Source organism: Cyclopterus lumpus, chromosome 12 (genome assembly GCF_009769545.1).
Source record: "Cyclopterus lumpus isolate fCycLum1 chromosome 12, fCycLum1.pri, whole genome shotgun sequence".
Lineage (NCBI taxonomy): Eukaryota > Metazoa > Chordata > Actinopteri > Perciformes > Cyclopteridae > Cyclopterus > Cyclopterus lumpus.
This window is the reverse complement of record NC_046977.1, coordinates 6,142,586-6,162,437: the sequence shown is the minus strand read 5'-3', so window position 1 is coordinate 6,162,437 and position 19,852 is coordinate 6,142,586. Positions and strand designations below refer to the sequence as shown.

Below are 19,852 nucleotides of genomic sequence, written 5' to 3'. Positions count from 1 at the left end.
AATTTTGGTGCTATAACATTTGATGTATAATTTGTATTCATGCCCTCTATGCTGTGTTAGACGATTTCAGGAAACTCGACAGCTTTATCCACCATGACATACCAATTTGGCTCAAGAGTTTGCCGTCTAAATGTGCTGCAGGATGTGGGTCCATTTATTAAAGCCTCTGCCTTGAGTTCAGAGTCGCAGTCTGTCTAACACCAAATATTCAAGCAATTTAATGCTGTAATTTTGGGTTTGGACTGAGTCCCTTCTACCAGACAGGGTGCAGGTTTTGATAGATGCTGCAGAATTAATGAGGTGTTGGATCAGCCCTCTCTGACTTGCTGACTCGCCGCTGTTATATAACTTCATCAGGTAAGACAGTGGAGAGCTTGTAAGACATTGCGCCCCACAGTGTAATGACCAGTTAAGCACTCAGCGCCGGAATAAAGAGACTTATGGTCACCTCCAGCTGTGGTTGTAAAAGTCTGCGTCCGTACCTCAAACACGAGGGCCATCGTGATGTAAGTCATTTTATGAAAGAACTTCTTGTGAAGAAGAACCTTTTATGCGGTGAATATCATTATTTTCTTTAATACTGTGGCATAAAACCTTTTTTCCCCCCCCTCACACTTTCAACATCTGTAAAAGAAATTATATATGTATGGGCTCCATTTCTGTAATATGCCTTATACTTCTGTGTACCGAGAGAATAAAATGGTATAGAAGTAGGAAAAAAAAAAGGCCAAATACTTAAAGTGGCATTCAAGTAAAACTGCGATGAATAGTCGTGTAAAACTGATAATTATGTTCCCATTTCTGCACAGCATACCATTGACAATTATAGAGTCAACTCTCCCCGACTGCCAACATCACCGCAACAACACGCTCCTGTAGGTCCATGCTGTACAACATCAGGAGAATACGACCCCTTCTCACTCAGAAGGCGGCACAGGTTCTGGTCTTGGTTCTGGTCCAGGTTCTGGTCCAGGTTCTGGTCCAGGCTCTGGTCATCTTGCGTCTAGACTACTGTAACTCCCTCCTGGCAGGTCGACCTGCTAATGCCATTCCAGCTTTACAGCTCATCCAGAATGCAGCTGCTCGACTGGTCTTCAACCTCCCGAAATGTACCCACACTACTCCGCTCCTCCGCGACCTTCACTGGTTACCGGTGGCCGCCCGCATCCACTTCAAAACATTGGTACTTGCGTACTGTGCTGCAAACAGATCGGGTCCGGTCTACATCCAGGACATGGTCTAACCGTACACCCCAGCTCGTTCACTTCGCTCGGCTTCTGCCAATCGGCTTGTAGCTCCGTCACTTCGAGCTAAACACTCAACAAAGTCACGACTGTTTGCTGTGCTGGCTCCTCATTGGTGGAACGAGCTCCCCATTGACATCAGGACAGCAGAAAGTCTCTACATCTTCCGTCGCAAACTAAAAACACATCTTTTTCGACTATACCTTGAATAGGGAAGGTAGCGCCGTAGTAGCACTCTAGTAGCACTTAAATGTCTCTTACTGATAGCACTTTGTAATTGTTGTAGTCAAGAAATTGTACTTATTGTAAGTCGCTTTGGATAGAAGCGTCAGCTAAATGACATGTAATGTAATGTAATATACTAACGGAGCTCAATAAATGACCCTACCATGAACCAGAAGAAAAATAACGATTAGTTAAGACAGCTTTTTAGTTTAACGGTGCTTTCGTAGAGGTTGTTTGGTTCATTTGGTCAGGACCAAGGAAAAGAAATTATACATTATAGCATTTTTAGTTCTGGTCCGGTTCCTGTTCACACTGACTTTTTAGAAGTGAGGAAATCAAATTCTGGTGACTCACAGAGGTGTGTATGCAGCCCTCTAACCCTTCTGATGTGTTTATTTATGTATGCTGTCACAAAGAGTGCACGCAAAGTAACCATTTATAAATATTATTAGTGGTATTAGACTGGAAATGAACTCACATCGTATGAATAATGACTAAAAGTCTGTGTCCATACCTCAAATACGAGGGCCCTGATGTAAGTCGTTTTATGAAAGAACCTCTTGTGAAGAGGAACCTTTATGCGGTGAATATAATAATAAAAATGTAATACTGTGGCATAAAACCTTTTTTCCCCTCACACATTCAACATCCATAAAATAAATTAGATATGTATGGGCTCTATTTCTTTAATATACAAAAGCCTCTTTGGGACTCCCAGATAGATGACTGGCGCACACAGACAGGCACTCCAGGTGTCTTGTACGGTAACACATCATGTCTCAATACTATGGGATTGCTGTCGCACATTATTAATGGTCTTAATGAGCTGACAAAGAAGGTCTAGGATACAAGATTGGGTTGATAAATGTAATGATAAAATCCTCCACCAATAACAATGACGCATTTATGAAATTAAAGTAATACGTTGTTATTTTAAATAGCTTTTTGAAGATAAATAGTTTTGAGCTTGGAGTTTCACTATAAGCATTTGATCCATTTGGTCCGATAACCTTGGGAAAGTCCAAAGAGACGCACGATCAAATTATTTGATCCCTATTCAAGTACAGGCCTAAACCAGAAGTCATCCAGCTTGGCCGACAGAAGACTCACCATCGATCAATATATATAGAAAAAAATACATATTGTGATTTTAAAAAATCCCCTATCTGCTATCAAAACATCCTGTGGTTGGTTCATTTGTTTTCACACCACAAACAAAAACCACATGAGAGTCACTTGGAAGCGGACCGAGACCCAGCTTTTTAAATGGTTGAGGTTCTGTTGTTTGATTGACAGCTTTCACACCAGCACAAACGACCTGGGCGGATTTGTTGAAAATAAATACAATTAATAAAGTATTAGTAGGTCATGCATGTTTCTCATTTTGTCTTCCTTTAATGCACCACATGCTTCCAATCATGTCCCTTTAATCATCCTGGTTTCTGACCAGTTTGCCTTGTTTTCCTCTATGATTCAGAGGCTTTTTTAAACATGCTAATTGTCAGACCTCCGCTGAGAGCACGAACACAGCTTACTGTCGTGTTACGCTGAATAAAACTACTGCTTCGCGGCGGCTTCATTGGTTACACGGTACATTTTGTTGTCATTGTGGGTCCGTCGCCAACAAACCATATGAGGAGAAGTTAAGTTACGAGTTTAAGGATTCGGTCACGAATAAAAATCGTCCAGAGATGGTGTCAGAGACATTTGAGGTCTGGTTTTATGTCCGAGCCAGCTGCAGCTGACCTCATCAACCGCACCATGATGTGATTCAGCCCGGCTTCTCCAGCAGACTGATGTGGTCTATTGAGCTCCTGATCGCAGCTGCAGACCATGCATGGAGGTTTGTGGGTCTCTCTGTGATCCCGAACCAACGCGCCTGTAAAGTCTCGTTCTAAAAACCAATCGGATGGCAGATAAAACTCTGGGTGTCCTGCTGCTGACTGGCTGGACTCCATAACGGTACGCAACAATATACTGGCGCAGCGGCGTACAGACTAACCACAAGGAACACCTGCGGTAGAAGTATGGAAACTATGACTCATTTGCTGATGTTTGTTGCTATAGATACTTGTGCTTGTCCTTTTAAGTGGCAACATCATCTGGTAGCCACTGAAACTTGGCCTTTTATTGAATTATTGAAACATCCTTGCAGATTCAGCATTTTTTTTTTTTTTGTGGCAGTTTCTTAATCGTGAAAATAAAGCCTCTGTTGGGTTAAAAATAAGATGCAACACGCGTGAAGGAACAGGGAAAAACAAACATCATTAAGACCGAAAGCCTTCGTCATCTCTGCCAAATCTAGCAACTTGCGTGGTGCCAGACTCGCTGACGAGCTTGGAGGCCGCGAGAGCCAGCAGCCTGAAGCTTTTGCTGGCCGGTTAACACGGCATGTTAAGGCATGCGGGCTCCAGAACGCTCATTTCCTGACTTTGCCCCGGGATGGAGGGGGATAACGATGGTAACATGGGGAAGGTGTCACATCTGATCCCTGGAAGGAAAGGGAGAAAGGGCCGCCCTGTTTCTCAGACAGAGTGTGAAATAAATTCTCTAATTGCTGGATGTGGGAAACACACCGTATTCACCTCAAGCGTAAACGGTCCAAAATAATCAGCGTTCAATTTGAGCCGAAAAATGATATCAGTGGCCAAACATGAGTTCCTAGACTGGATTAATAGCTACTCGTGCGCAGCACATTTGTTTAAGAGCCTGTGGGAAATGGTAGCAGCCAGCAGGAGCCAATGCAAAGAGATTCTCCAGGTCACTCCTTCTCGACATGGGGCCGTCTGAGGAAGGTTTTAAAAGCAGGTTCTGGCCCTGAAGCTCCTCCCTTAGTAAGACTCCTTCGATCTTCACATTCACAGACTCGCACACAAAAACCAGTCAGCAGCTTCTATCAGGCTCACCATGACAGTCTTGTCTCACTTCTGATTTCAAAAAAGGAGGCAAGGACGTACGGGAATCCGCTTGTCACGTATTAGTAAGTCACTACAGAGAAAGTGCTGATCTGGGACCAGCCAAAAGGACAACATGGGTGTGTGGACAGCCCTGATTCTGGCCTCGCAGCTGCTATTAAAACTGAGCTTACACGTGGAAGCCCAGGCTTTAGGTGAGTGTTGTTTTGAAGTTTTCTAATTCCCCTTGCGTATTTGTTGTTTAAACATCATTTACAATTTTTAACTAAATCTGTCACAGATTGGCAATAACCGATTGCAACAGCTATAGCTGCTACTGGGGATGGAAGCAGTTCAAGAAATGAAATAATCATTGCAGATTCCCTGTTTAAATTTTAACTCAAACACACGCACACACAAAGAAAGATGTCTTTGATTCTATTTGAATGCCATATTTTTCTGACTTCCTGGATGTTATGTAATCCTCCATTTTCATTATCTGTCAAAAAAGATTTAATGGCTCCAACTCTGGATATTTTAACACACTATGTATGAGTGCGATACATAATGGATAAAGCAGACACTGTGAAAGAGAATATCATATGCATAAAGAACACAAAGGATTAGACATGGTGTATGATACTCACTGAGGTATGAATAAAATGCTAAATATCCCCGTCAGTTCAAGAAGAGAGGAGGAAGCCGAATGTGTTTTTGTGAGAGGAAGAAGGCAAAGATAAAGAATAAAAGTAGACATCTTTCTGCTGAAGTAAAGTCATCCTGCTTTTCATATCCATCCAGACAGATCTGCTTGATTACTTCAGCTTCAGGAGGTTCAGCTCTCTGGCTCTTATTAATTCAAACAAAGTCCCAGCTCGGGCACACACATGGGAACAATCAGAGTTGATCTGGGAGCAATATTGAACTTCAAGTCACACATACGCACAAACTCCCCTCTCCTTTTCCCTTTCTCTTTCTCTCTTTCACAGTCACACTACAATGTGTTCAAGGTCACACACAAACCGTGCTGGAGATGACATGCGGAGAGATTGGTGTCGATAGTTTATCAGCTTCTTACAAATCACTCCGGTGATAGATGGCATACCTTTTCATGCACCCATTAATCCCGACTATGTTTGGGCAACAGCTGCCTGATGTTATGTATAAAACAAGTCCAGTTTAATGGAGTTCCTCATCTATCCTTTTCCTTGCAAATGACTCATTGCCTGCATGACTGGAATGTTTCAAAAGGAGAGAGAGTTTAAAGCCGAGGTAAGTACGGTTTTAGTAACACGAAGCAGCCATTCTATCTCTGTGAAGGGTTATTGATCGGTCCGAATGTCCCGAAGGATGACTTCACCACGAGCTGAGATTAACAGAATTCGAATCTCACTTTCTACGTGGGGGCACGAAGACAAAACACATATTTGTAGCAGCTATAATCAATACTTCTATAATAACAACGTATTAAATGACAATGAGAAAGTGGGTAAACGTGGGGATGAACCGACAAAGAGTTATCCGCCCGAGCTGCAGTTCCCCCGTGGCTTTACAGAGCCTTATGATTTCAGCTCGTTGTTAAGCTGTCCAGCAGCAACTTTACTTGTTGGTTCCCTCTCGGTGTATCGTGTTTGACTGCAGCAGCCAGCTGTTTTCAGTGAAGGAGCTCTAAAGACCCACAGCACTAAACCTGCTCAGAGTGGACACACAGTGAGCGACTAGCTGGGGAACATTGTGGAGCAGCTGGAGACATTTCCCTCAGGATTGTTGGAGACCAAATACAGAAAAGAGTGATTATGGGACTTACATTCATCAGAAGATCAAAAACGTGACTCCAAATGAATGATACAGACCTCATGGTTTATTTTAATTACATGCCAATGTCATTTTTTCCCCATCATTATTAAGGGTTGACTGGACACCTATGAAACTAAAGTAAATCATAACATGAACGCTCTCAAATGTGAAGTATTTGTTCATTTAATTGTACTTTGTAGCCGTGATAGATTTTAAAATGCTGGTGTTAAAGAGAGGACAAGACACATAATTATGTTATGGCTTTCAGATAGTTTTATGAAGCTTGAAATCGGAGGTTAATCAGGGTGGGAAATGAGGCACTTCCTCAGGATGGCGTAAGACGACCCTGACCCCCATAAAGCCCTCTGTCCAGAAGATTTATGAGCAGCAGGACTGTGTGCTTTAAGAATGTGTCTGTGCGTGCCTTTGTAGAGTTACAGTAACTAAAAAAAAAACGTGCATTGAGGTTCATTTGTGTCCTTATTGTTTTAAAATACGTTGGACACATTGAGTCTAAAAGAGATACGTTTGTGTAAACCTCAACAGGTTATCTTGGCCAAAAATACAAAAAGACTCATCTTTGTGGTGGTTGTTGACAACACTGTGTCGTTTTGTTGAATGCATGCGACGGACGGAACACGCGGAGAGAGTTAAAAGGAAAAAGAGTAGAACGTCATCTGAGAATCATGCTTCGCAATCTTGGCTGACAGCCAATCTCTGGGAGCAATTTTGCTCCCTTATGACTGCGGGGCCGTGCAGACTGCTTTTAGGGTGCTTGTGTATTCATGATGAGTGCAGATGGCGGACTAGAGATTCACTGCACATCCTCTCGTGGGCAGCTCCCAAGGCACTTTATTAAAAGGAGGACTCTGACTATGAGTGCAAGTGTTCGGTGTCCCTCTGGCTTTTCACACCCACTAAGCAGCTTCTCAGTAAAGTCTGCCATACCTCTCCCGCCATGTGAGAACAATGAATCGAACTGTGAGAGATCACATGTATTATATTGGCCGAGCCGCTTCACTGTGGATCTGAAATGATGACAATAACACCGTACACCTAGCCGTCACAGTACATTGCTTTGATTTACTTAAAAAAAAACTCATCTTTCGGATTTCTCTGAGCCAACTCTGCCTGCCAAGTTGGTGGTGACTATTTGACACAGCGTCTCGCAAGAGCAACACACGCTGGGTCAACATCATCATCTTCCCCTCGTCGACACAGGATGTGTTTACTCAGGGATCGGAGCGGCTGCAGGTTGTTTAATATTCATATCTCATCATCCATTACTCATGTGCATTACCGCTTCTCTCTTTTCCCGTCCCTGTCAACAGTCTATGATCTGCTCACCTCGCCTGATTGCCTGCCAGACCTGCTGCAGGGGGGTCTGGCCGAGCAAGGGGTGCGCGAGGCTTTCATCCTCACCACCTTTAAGTTACAGCCCAGGACCGGAACCAGTGTGTTTTCCCTGTTCAACCCCCGGGACAACAGCAAGTACTTTGAGTTCACTGTGATGGGGAAGCTCAACAGAGGTAGGAGACCATGAAAGAAGCTGCGGTTACGTTTCAAGCTGCACTGATCAACCTTTTTGTATTAATGTGTTAGTCAAAAGGAGTCACTTATAATGATGAGCCCCACTGAGAAGTTCCTCTCACTTCTGTGGAGCATGTTCTCATATTTCAGCTCATTGTTTGGGGTTTACAGGTACTACTTAGCAAATGTTTGCATAAGACGGTGAACATGGAAAACATTATACCTGCATAAAATCAACAAGTTAGCATTGTCATTGTCATTGTTAGCATGCTGATGTTATAATTTGGTTCAAAGCACATAGGCGCTATACGTCGTGGCTGTAGACTTAGTGTTGTCGTGATTTGGATGAATCAACCCTTTACAGTAAATGCACCTTGTAAATCCTCCTCCATTTCTCCCCATTATCTCTGCCTTCCTACCATCGCTTCCTCTCCTCTCTCCTTGCTCTGTCCTCTAAAAGCCGTGTTGCGCTACCTGCGGAGTGACAAGAGGATGAGCTCGGTGACCTTCAACAACCTGGTCCTGGCAGACGGCCAACAACACCGACTGTTGTTCCACCTGAAGGGGATGCAGCCGCCGGGGCCGGGCGGGGTGGAGCTGCATCTGGACTGCAGGCTGGTGGAGACGCTCAGGGATCTCCCTGCTGCCTTCCAAGGTTTGCCAGCAGACTACGGTACGGTGGAGCTGAAGACCATGCAAGCCAGGGATCAGGTGAGCCCTCGCTTACAGTATTTACATACAATAATGAAGATGTTTCTGGCCCAATAATGGATCCGCAGATCTCCAGATGTCTGAGATGTCCACTTTCACCCATTTTATTCAAACAGGAGAGTTTAGACGAGCTCAAGCTGGTGGTCGGGGACACATTTGAGAATGTAGCGGCTCTACAAGACTGCCACTTCCAACAAAAAGACTCTGTCCAAACTCTGGGTAAGATTCTTTCTGTGGAAGCAAATGTCTACAGAGACGGCCAAATGTTTCTCGTAAAAACAATCCCAGCCGATGGAAAAAACAACAGTCAGTGTTGGTCAGAGTGACTCGAGAGCAGGCTCAGAGAATCGCCCACCTCTTCTTCAGCTTAACAAAATAACAGTCCCTTTCTCTTAGGGGTCAACACAAAGCAGCTGTCCAATCAAATGCTGGACTTGACCAAGGTGATAAATGAGCTGAAAGACGTCCTCATTCAGCAGGTGACGACCACTAACGGCTCCTCTGAGGCCACTGCTTCCCTATCCCTGACCTCCCCGACAGCGTGCCAGACTGCATATAAACTTGTTTATGTTTGACCTTTTTCCAGGTCAAAGAGACCTCCTTTCTCAGAAACACCATTTCAGAGTGTCAGGCTTGTGGTAAGATGTCCTTCACCTTTAAAAAACCATGCTCAATGAATATGTTTGGATTGTTGGAAAAATAAAATAGCAGAAAATGAAATTAAATGGTTTTTTTTCCTTCTGTTTAAAAGGTCTGGGTGGTACTGAGGTGGTGAAACCAAGGTGTACCTCGGGTGTCTGTTTCCGTGAGCATATGTGTTTAGAGACAGCAGATGGTGTCGAGTGTGGACCGTGTCCCGATGGCTACACCGGGGATGGATTCAACTGTGATGATGTGGACGAGGTAAGGCTTCGGTCGTGCCTTTGTTTTTTTTGTATTTTAGGTCTCCGTGGTAACGATTGTGGTTGAACCCGAGCGCCCCCCAGCACAGGGGGCAAACACCAGATGGACATACATATTTTTACTACATACCCACTTAACAGAAAGAAGCTCAGCTAAAAGCTCATAACAATTTCTACCTTCACGAAACACAATTCCGATACCAAGCAACCTAATGAGCACACAGCAAAAACAACACGTTAATGCTGCCAGTATTTTGCTACCCGCACAACACAATATGTCATTATGAAAGCTGAGACAGATTCTAACAGTGTAAAAGTCTCGTCACTCTACGACCACAACTCACTGCGCTAGCAGCTGAAGAAAATGAAAAATACAAATAAATACTTTTCTGTTTGTTTTGTCATCAAAAGTTGTGTCCGAGGGCATATCAACCGTGCTAATGGCTAACGTTACTCCAATGTCTCCGGATGATTTGTTTTAGTTTATTCCAGCTGTCTGTATTCATTTGCGTGGCACGTAGCATTTCCACTCTGCCTTCCAGCAGCATTGAACAGCCCAGCTCAGCCTTCGATGTGAAGCAGCATAGAGATGACGGATAATTAGTTGAGACATAACATGAAACTCCACAGAAGCTAATGTGCTGTAATGGGGTTTAGGAATGAAAGCCACAGGTAAAGGTTTGGGAATTCAGTTTGATTTCAGGGATGACTTTAAATGAGGTCCTCATGAGGATAGTACAAAGTTGTGTGTGTGTGTGTGTGTGTGTCTGTCTTCTCGTGTTTGCACTGACCTCTTTTTATAAGGACTGGCCCCTTCAGCATTCTCTTTTTTGCACGATCAAAAGTGTCATCAAAACTAAAAGCTTTTGGGGGAGAAGCCCAGCGAGAACCATATATACATATTTCTGCTTCAACATAGCTCGTGTCCTCCTTCCTTCCCGCAGTGCCAGTTTAACCCCTGCTTCCCTGGAGTGAAGTGTGTGAACACTGCCCCGGGCTTCCGCTGTGACGCCTGTCCGCTGGGCTACAGCGGCCTGGCCGTGGAGGGTGTGGGCATTTTGTATGCCCAGACCAACAAACAGGTAAAAGAGGGAATTCAATATGGGACAAATACACAATGAGACTAGAGCTTTAAAAAAAGAATGGATGCAAATTACAACATCAATCAAAGAAATAAAGAAAGAAAAATAGCTTGTGTTTATGTAAAGTTATGATAAAATACTGATGCCAGGTATTGTAGTATACTGCAATATAATGTTGGATCAATCAGGTGATTAAAACTGATATATAAGAACGTAAAAACAGCTTTCTATTATATCATCAGATAATAAACAATTAGCCTCTGGATTGAAGTGTAACAGTATATACTCAAAATGGTACACATTAACAGTACTTGACTAATGTACTTACTTTCTACAGCTGTTTATTGTGTATTTTATGCGGTAATTATTGGAACCTTGAAATCAGAAATAAAGTGAAATAACCTAAATTGTCATGAAAACAAAGCGTTGGAAAGAATTCACATCGCGCATTCATCGTTTCAGGTCTGTGACGACGTTGACGAATGCAAAGAGCCCAACAGCGGCTGCACTGAAAACTCCATCTGTTCCAACTCTGTGGTAAGACCGCCGTCGAATATTATCCAAACACCACACACATGGCTCATGTAGGACAATTATTTCATGTTTAAGTGTCTGTCCAAAATAAACTAGATGTCCTCATTCCCGCACAGGGCTCTTACCACTGCGGCAGCTGTAGCACAGGATTCACAGGAGATCAAGTGAAGGGCTGTAAGCCAGAGATCAGCTGCGGCAACAGCCTGACGAACCCGTGCGACGCCAACGCCCAGTGTATTGCAGAGAGAGACGGGTCAGTTCATTGTCAGGTAGGATTTCACACTTTCCTCCCACACTCACTACCTGCACACACACACACACACACATACTGCACATAAGCACAACTCCTGAGGTTCCTTTTTGTCTCGACAGTGTGGAATTGGCTGGGCCGGTAACGGATTCCTGTGTGGGAAGGATACCGACATTGACGGCTACCCAGATGAAAAACTCAAATGCAAAGATGCGAGCTGTAGAAAGGTAACCGAGGTGCAAATTGTCAGCAAATGCAACTTTGCTGCGATAGTCAAGGCCATATGTCATTGTCTTCTTTCTTTTTTACTGTAACACGTCTTCTCCAGGATAACTGCAAGTTCGTTCCTAACTCCGGTCAAGAAGATGCGGACAGGGATGGTTATGGAGACGCCTGTGACGACGATGCCGATGGTGATGGTATACCCAACGAGCAGGTTGGTGGACATGCTTGAACAAAGACAGCCACTGAGGAGTATTTTCCTTATTGATTAATCTGTTAGTTATTAAATCAATAAATTGAGTCTAAATTAAGTCAAAAATGCACATGCACATCATAGTTTCCTTATGCTCTGTGTGATGTATTTAAATGTCTTGTTGTATCCAAACAATAGTCCAAAACCTAAAAGGTGTTTCAACCGTGTAAAATAAATTGTAAAACACGTTACAACCTGAACGCTGGAACCTGTAAGCGATAGCTTAACTTAGCACAAACTAACAACTAAAAAGCAGAGGAAAACAGCTAACCTCGCTCTTTTATTCTTAACCAATACGATATATATCTAGTTTCTTTAATTCATACAAAAACATGCATGCACACACGAGCTTGTCCACTGAAAACAAATGAATGGGGCCTTTGTGTTCCAGGACAACTGCTGGTTGAAGGCCAACGTGGACCAGAGGAACAGCGATAAGGACAGCCATGGCGACGCCTGTGATAACTGCCGCATGGTGGAGAACCCTGACCAGAGGGACACCGACAGCGACGGCAAAGGGGATGCCTGCGATGACGACATGGATGGAGACGGTACGGAGTTAAATAACATCCCTAACGCTGACGCTCGTGCTTATATAACCAGCACTGTTTTTAACTTATTATTCCTTTACGTTTCGACCCTGCTCTTACGTTTAATTACAGACAAATACACGACACATCTCTCTTAATCATGTTGTGAAAAAGTGCCAGGCATAGGCATAACCAACAGCACTGCAAAAGAGAAAGAACACACAGCACTGAAAAAAAAAAAGAAGTGAAGGCCAAAAGCAGTCTGACCCCTGAGCGAACACGAGCTTTGATCATTCACCAGCATGATTACACCTCAGAAAACCCCACAGGAGAGAAGATAGTTTTTCCTCTATCGCTGCTGCTTGACCTTTCCGCATCTGTGGTGCTGCTGCAATGAATAAGAAACAGCATATGACCACAAACTGGTGTTTGCCTTCATAGCAAATACAACAGTGCAACCTAGTGGCGGAATTACAAGTAAAATGCCACATAATTATTCAGTCGATCAGACAGTACGTCCCAATTTCTATATGCATGCATTCATCAAATATAAATACACTGATTGACTTCACTAAGTGTGAGAGAGTTGGTCAAGACAATATTTTTAATGGATCACTTTGATTTTAGAGATCAAAACTCAATTGAAATCGATCGAATTGATGAAGTTAATATCCCATTAGGTATTAATGTACTCATCACTCCATATTGTCAACATCCATATTTGTTAAGAATTTCACTGGGCGGTAACTTTGTTTCTTTTGTGAGATAACGATTCTAATCTGCCATAAATTAAATAAAACGAGGGGTTTGTAAAATGACCAAAAATAGTGGGAAATGTCCCAAAGCCCAAGTTGAAACCTTCAAATAGATTGTTTGTTCTGATCAATGGTCCAAAAGCCTGAATATAACCAATTAACTAAAACATAAGATGAAGAAATACAGGAAAATCCTACAATTACGAAGCTGTAACTATATCATTTGGTGCACAAAATGAACTGATTTATTATCAGAATTGTTGCAGGTCAATATTCTGTCAATTGACTTAATGTCGCAGAATCATTCAAATTCACTTACATCTTTTGTGAGAATTCGGAAAAAGTGACAATGGAAACAGTACAATATCTGTACTTGCCACCTCTGAATATATATTATCCAGGACAATATATCACTGCTGTGAAGGAGTCAGACGGACTGCTAAACAACACTAACCCTCTCCTCTTGTTGGCTGGCGAGCACAGGCCTGAAGAACTTCCTGGACAATTGCCAGCTTGTCCAGAACAGAGACCAGGTGGACCGGGACGGAGACGGAGTTGGAGACGCCTGCGACAGCTGCCCCGACACCCCCAACCCAAATCAGGTCAGTCAGAGCCAGAGAGAGGGATGGAGGGGTGGATAGCTGTAGTGGAAAGTACATCTACAACCATTTTAACCTTTACTTCCATTACATATCAAAAGGAAAATATTGTTTTCTTTTGCTCCAATACATTTATCTCGCAGCTTAAGCTCCTCGTTACTTTTGAGATTAAGATTGAACAAAATATATAATACATTTATGAAAACGGCACATTGTTAGAGATTAAAACAGTGTCTCAAATTACAAATTGTGTCTGCTCCTGGGCATGTTTCAGATGTATATGAGTTGTTAGTTTTACAAATTCCCCTTTAAACTTTAAACAGCTGGTTTCCTTTAAATAACCTTTAGATACTCAAAAGGATAAAAGTATAAAACATTTCACACAAAAGGTTTGTTTTCTTCTTTCTGCACATATATTAGTCATCTGCTGCCCCAAGTTTTACTTGCATTTAAAAATGCAGGAACTTTTGTTACTTTTACTAATGTAAAGGATCCGAGTACCTCATGTGTGAAAAAAAGAGCTGCATTTGGAGAACTCTCTGCTCTTGTTTCAGTCTGACATTGACAACGACCTGGTTGGAGACTCCTGTGACACAAACCAAGACAGGTAATCATATCGCCACAGTCTCCATGTTGTGTAGATATCTGAACTGCTGTTTCTACTCCTGTGAGTACCACAGCCGTGATCATGTCACTTCCCCTGTAGTGATGGCGATGGTCACCAGGATACCAAGGATAATTGCCCATTCGTAATAAATAGCTCCCAGCTGGACAGTGACAAAGACGGGCTGGGAGACGAGTGTGACGATGACGACGACAACGATGGGATCCCTGACTCCTTACCGCCGGGACCAGACAACTGCCGGCTGGTACCGAATCCTGACCAGATCGACGACAACAGTGAGTGCTGGTCTGAAATACACAAGGCACCTCCTCGTATGCCACACAGTCAAATCAGTTTACCGTGATAATCAGATATATGATTGTTGATATGTTTGGCTGAAAACCAGCATTGTGGTCAGATAAATGTTCATAACTACATCTCCACATGCTCCCTGAACTGTTCCTGACTTTCCTTGACAAGCAATGTTGTGCCCCAATTTCACATCAACACTGATGCAACTATAGTTGAGTAGCAGTTTTGTTGGGTAAATACCTGTTTAGTTGGGGAAAACCCTGTTTAGTTGGGTAAAAGCCTGTTTAGTTGGGTAAAAGCCTGTTTAAGGGCTGTTTTGTTGGGTAAATGCCTGTTTTGTTGGGTAAAGGCCTGTTTAAGGGCTGTTTTGTTGGGTAAATGCCTGTTTTGTTGGGTAAATGCCTGTTTTGTTGGGTAAAGGCCTGTTTAAGGGCTGTTTTGTTGGGTAAAAGCCTGTTTTGTTGGGTAAAGGCCTGTTTAAGGGCTGTTTTGTTGGGTAAATGCCTGTTTTGTTGGGTAAAGGCCTGTTTAAGGGCTGTTTAGTTGGGTAAAAGCCTGTTTTGTTGGGTAAAAGCCTGTTTAAGGGCTGTTTTGTTGGGTAAATGCCTGTTTTGTTGGGTAAATGCCTGTTTAAGGGCTGTTTTGTTGGGTAAAAGCCTGTTTTGTTGGGTAAAGGCCTGTTTAAGGGCTGTTTAGTTGGGTAAAAACCTTCACTCATTGTGACATTATTTATGTAAAACAAATGCCCTTTGGAGTCAATGGGTGTGGAGTGTCAATCAAGTCAAGTCAGCTTTTGTTGGCAGTTAATGTATGTTAGTGATGTAAGTTTGGAATATAGCAAAACAAAGTGTATTAACTGGTTCAAAAGGTTTCAAGATGCCCACGCATTCACTCAATAAATGACACATAATGAAGCTTTTATGCAAATAACCACCAAGTCTGACCTTTTTGACGTCGTAGCAGCTGTTGCACATTCACAATGATAACATTGTATTAACATATTTCTTTCCATTTAAAAATGCATATTAGAACTGCACATGCCACAACAAGAAATAAACACTACTCTCTGATGCTGAACCCACACAGCAAGGTGCAGACTACAGAGATCTATATTAAAACAAATGCAACATACAGCCTTGTTCTTTTGCTTGCAATGTGAGTATCCCCTTAAGAAAGGAAATTTGGAGATGTTTTATATTTAGCTCTGTCTCACTTTTTTTGACATTTTCCCTTAAGCCAGCAAATCTCCTCATTGTGACAAGGCAGGAAACACACTGGTTTAAAAGGATTGAGAGCTCATAACTGTGAACAAGTGTCTGCACCTCTGACCTCATGAAACAATAACTCACAGTCTTTCTTACTTTTACTGAAGACAACTTTAATTTAAGTCCAAATCTCCTCTGTTGTCTCTCAGATGATGGCGTTGGAGACATCTGTGAGTCCGACTTCGACCAGGACAAAGTGATTGACAGGATTGACAACTGTCCTGAGAATGCTGAGGTCACCTTGACTGACTTCAGGGCCTTTCAGACGGTGGTGCTGGACCCCGAGGGCGACGCCCAGATTGACCCCAACTGGGTTGTTTTGAACCAGGTGAGATTACTAGATGCTGAAAATTCCCTCTTCTTGTGCGGTGGGGACAAGTTAAAGCAGCTATGATCAATATTTTTCATCCAATAACAATAAGAAATGTGAATAGTGACAAACACAATCCGCTTAAAACGATACAACGATATATTATTAGAAGAAGAAAAAAGACCTAAATATTGCACACACCCAAAGAAAGCATAAAGACATAATACACAAGACAACGTACAACAGTGCCTCCTTAACTGTGAGTTGCCATACCATATGTAATGATGCTTTCCAGCAGTGTTCTCAGTACAGTCTACAGAGAAAGCATCTGAGCACACAGATAATCAACATGGACACTCTAATTTAATGTATTGTCCATTTGTATTCCCATGTGCTCATAGGAGCACACCTGCTCAATTGCACTGTGACCAATGATTACAGGGCTCTCACATCTCTCAAATATAATTCCCTCTGTCTTTTGTTATGTCTTTTGTGGCACCACCTCAATTACCTGAATAAAAAGTGGCACTCTCCAGCAGCAGACTTAATATAGTTGCATCATCTGAAAGATTTACACAATTATTGGTCTGTCTGCTTCTGCATTCAGTTATGTACAGTGTGTCGTACAGAGTACCCCTGTACGACAGTGTTTGACCTTTGAGAGGGAGCCCTTGACCTTTTACTTGTTGGGATCGCTTTGTTAAAAAAGAATACATATAATATGTAATAATACAACGATACACTTCCATGTCATTTAACAGCTGGACAAGCGAGTGTTGGAGTGTATTGAAAGCTGAACTGGAATATCAAATAAAACATGTGCATATATGCCTTGGAGTCCACACATGAAAACACATCTTTCTGAAGCATGTTCACAATGACTCTTGAAACACGAGTAGCTAAAAAGCCAGAGATTTTCCCCCAGGAGTTGAATTAGCCAAAAAACTAAATGTACAGTGCATGCAAAACAAATTGTAATATAGCTCAAATTCATGCTGCGGTTAATGAGCGTAGTGATACTTAAGCAAAGGAAGGCATCGGGGTGCAAAATGCCTCATTAACAACTCTTTCTCACACAGGGAATGGAAATTGTGCAGACCATGAATAGTGACCCAGGACTTGCTGTTGGTAAGAAGTATTTTCTCTGTGTTGAATATCATATTTATATATATATATATTTATCATCAATAAAATGCACAATGTGTACGTCAGAATATAAGTAATATACTGTTTTCCCTTTCTGTTAGGCTACACTGCTTTCAGTGGAGTGGACTTTGAAGGAACATTTCACGTAAACACAGTGACTGACGACGACTACGCCGGCTTCATCTTCGGCTACCAGGACTCGTCCTCCTTCTACGTGGTGATGTGGAAGCAGACTGAACAGACCTACTGGCAGGCAACTCCCTTCAGAGCCGTGGCTGAGCCCGGCATCCAACTTAAGGTGAAAGCACGCGTCACGAATCCCCAGGCAGCAGATTCGTGCTCGTCCTATTTTTAATCCCTCGATCGTATTCTCCACATTTCGGCCTCTCTCTTGTCCGTCTGCTTCCACATCGCCCTGACTTCTCTCTGTTGCCCGTCGCTGTTCATCAGGCAGTGAAGTCTAGATCGGGCCCCGGGGAGCACTTGAGAAACTCGCTGTGGCATACGGGAGACACCAACGACCAGGTGCGTCTGCTGTGGAAGGACCCTCGAAATGTAGGCTGGAAGGACAAGGTGTCCTACCGCTGGTACCTGCAGCATCGCCCACAGGTTGGGTACATCAGGTACGGCACCTTGAAACCCCGTAACTGTTGCTCCATTGTGTAAAAAACGCTTGGTTTAACATGTTTGGAAACGGACTTATTCGTCTCGTGGCTGATAGTAAGCTCCCCCTAAAGGCTGGAAACAGCAGCAAACAGTGAAAATCCACCTACCAACGGGCGATTTTTTTTTTTTTTTTTGTGTCCAGTATTTAATTCTCCAATAACTTCCTGGAAATTTGACAACAAAACTCCAGGAAAGTAATTTTTACGAGATACAAAAGTGATTTTATAGGCTCTGGCAGGCTTTTTTTAAATTTATTTTTTACAATCTTTGTACAGAGCCAGACGAGCTGGTTTCCACTCATTACGCTATGCTAAGCTAACTGGCACTAGCTACATATTCACAGTACAGGAGAGTGGTATCAATCTTGTCATCTCACTCTCAGCAAGAAAGGGAATAAGCGTATATCCAAAAGTGTTGAGAGTGGAACATAGATTTTGTTGTTTGTTGTTGTTGTTTTTTAATGTCAATTGTGTGTTTTGTTTAGGGCACGGTTTTATGAAGGAACTGAGCTGGTGGCCGACTCTGGCGTGACAATTGACACGACCATGAGAGGAGGGCGACTCGGCGTGTTCTGTTTCTCTCAGGAAAACATCATCTGGTCCAATTTGAAATACCGCTGCAATGGTAAGGAAGGAACACTGAATCACAAATCCACACATTCTATTATTTTTAAGACGTTTTAAATTACTGCGACTGAGCAACTTGTCTGGCGATTTGTTTCTGATGCACATCGTCTGAAGGTCTTTCACAGCTCGTGTCTGGATAAGAGATTTTCGATTTAGATTTGATGTTGTTGTTGCGGACTACACATGTGAATAGAATTGGTTTGGGCTCGCTTGTCTTTAGATTTTGAGCTCTTCTCATGATACCCGACTTCTCACTTCCACAGACACCATCCCAGAGGATTTCCAGGAGTTCAGCACTCAGCACGGTGTTGACTCGCTCTAAAGTCTAAAGACAAAAACATGACATCGGATCTCTAAAGACTGCTTCTGTGTGTGAATATGTGAATGTGTGAGTGTGAGTGTGAGTGTGTGTATGTGTGTGTGTGTGTATGTGTATTGGTGTGTACAGTTTCAGTGCATATTTGACCACAATCTCCGTACTGTATGTGCATATTATCATGGCCCTTTCCATTACCCAATTGTATTTTTACTGTTTGATTATCTCTTAAAGAATACAGTTGAGCTCATTTTGCCGAAGGTTTTAAGTTATAATGATTTTTTACTGAAAACGATGCTCTGTGATAAAAACATGTAACATGTACAAAATGCTAAATAACATATGGTCAATAATGACCAGTTTCCATATATTTTCCAAATAAAAGGAAACATTATTATAGAAAACTGCATTTTGCTTCCACACAGGAGATTTTAGCTTATGTGTAGATAAACATGGACAAAAACAACTTGCTTTGGATCAGCCTGATGTTACATTTTAATCATAAACTGGTTTTATGTGTTTATCAGAGTGGTATTTCCACTACGTTTGTGAAGAGGACTCAAACGTCCGACTGTGCCTTGCCTCATTTACTGTGGAAGATGAACTTAAAGCTCAGTTGTTTTCTCTTCCAACTATTTGGTCCTTGACATCTTGATCATTTCATGTCTATGTATTCACAACCCTGGTCAAAATAAAGGGCTTTAAAGTACATTGGTGTTGGTTTTAAATCTGATATCGAGATCCTTCTTATTTTTCTTTCTTTAAAAATATGTACATGTTTTGATGATAAGATGTGTTATAAGACATCATATAGCCACACATACTGTGCATGTATACCCCTAAATAAGCCATTTGAATGCATGCTAATAGCCTCTACTACCCCGGGAGATTGGCAAGTTCTCCTTTAGCTCAGAGCGTGAAACTCTAGAAACAAAGGCCACTGTTTTGCCGGGGGGCAGGAAATACTTTCCTAATAAGAACATTCTCATCCCTGATTGGCTGTGGTGACGAAGAGAGAGACTTTGGTCTTTGCTCCTGGTGGGGGGGTCCTCCGGAAAAGAGACAAGGAAGAGTTTTTA

At 42.5% G+C, this 19,852-nt stretch overlaps 1 protein-coding gene across 1 annotated transcript; it reads left to right on the top strand.

The window, feature by feature from the left end:
* Positions 1-4,347: 4,347 nt before the first annotated feature.
* On the top strand, positions 4,348-19,468 carry thbs4b (thrombospondin 4b). Its single transcript, XM_034547618.1, has 22 exons — positions 4,348-4,578; positions 7,492-7,689; positions 8,151-8,401; positions 8,518-8,620; positions 8,798-8,880; positions 8,988-9,039; positions 9,153-9,304; positions 10,248-10,385; positions 10,848-10,922; positions 11,036-11,188; positions 11,292-11,396; positions 11,498-11,605; positions 12,036-12,195; positions 13,413-13,531; positions 14,083-14,135; positions 14,235-14,428; positions 15,859-16,037; positions 17,099-17,147; positions 17,267-17,463; positions 17,616-17,788; positions 18,316-18,455; positions 18,721-19,468. The coding sequence occupies exons 1-22, from the start codon at positions 4,500-4,502 to the stop codon at positions 18,777-18,779; spliced, it is 2,820 nt and encodes a 939-aa protein (XP_034403509.1). The 5' UTR covers positions 4,348-4,499; the 3' UTR covers positions 18,780-19,468.
* Positions 19,469-19,852: the final 384 nt, after the last annotated feature.

What these genes read in the sequence shown, in the direction of transcription:
- thbs4b (XM_034547618.1), top strand. Translation starts at nt 4,500, where the DNA reads ATGGGTGTGTGGACAGCCCTGATTCTGGCCTCGCAGCTGCTATTAAAA. An exon ending in ACTGGGTTGTTTTGAACCAG is followed by an intron (nt 16,038 to 17,098) that starts GTGAGATTACTA and finishes TTTCTCACACAG; the next exon opens with GGAATGGAAATTGTGCAGAC. An exon ending in CCACAGGTTGGGTACATCAG is followed by an intron (nt 17,789 to 18,315) that starts GTACGGCACCTT and finishes TGTTTTGTTTAG; the next exon opens with GGCACGGTTTTATGAAGGAA.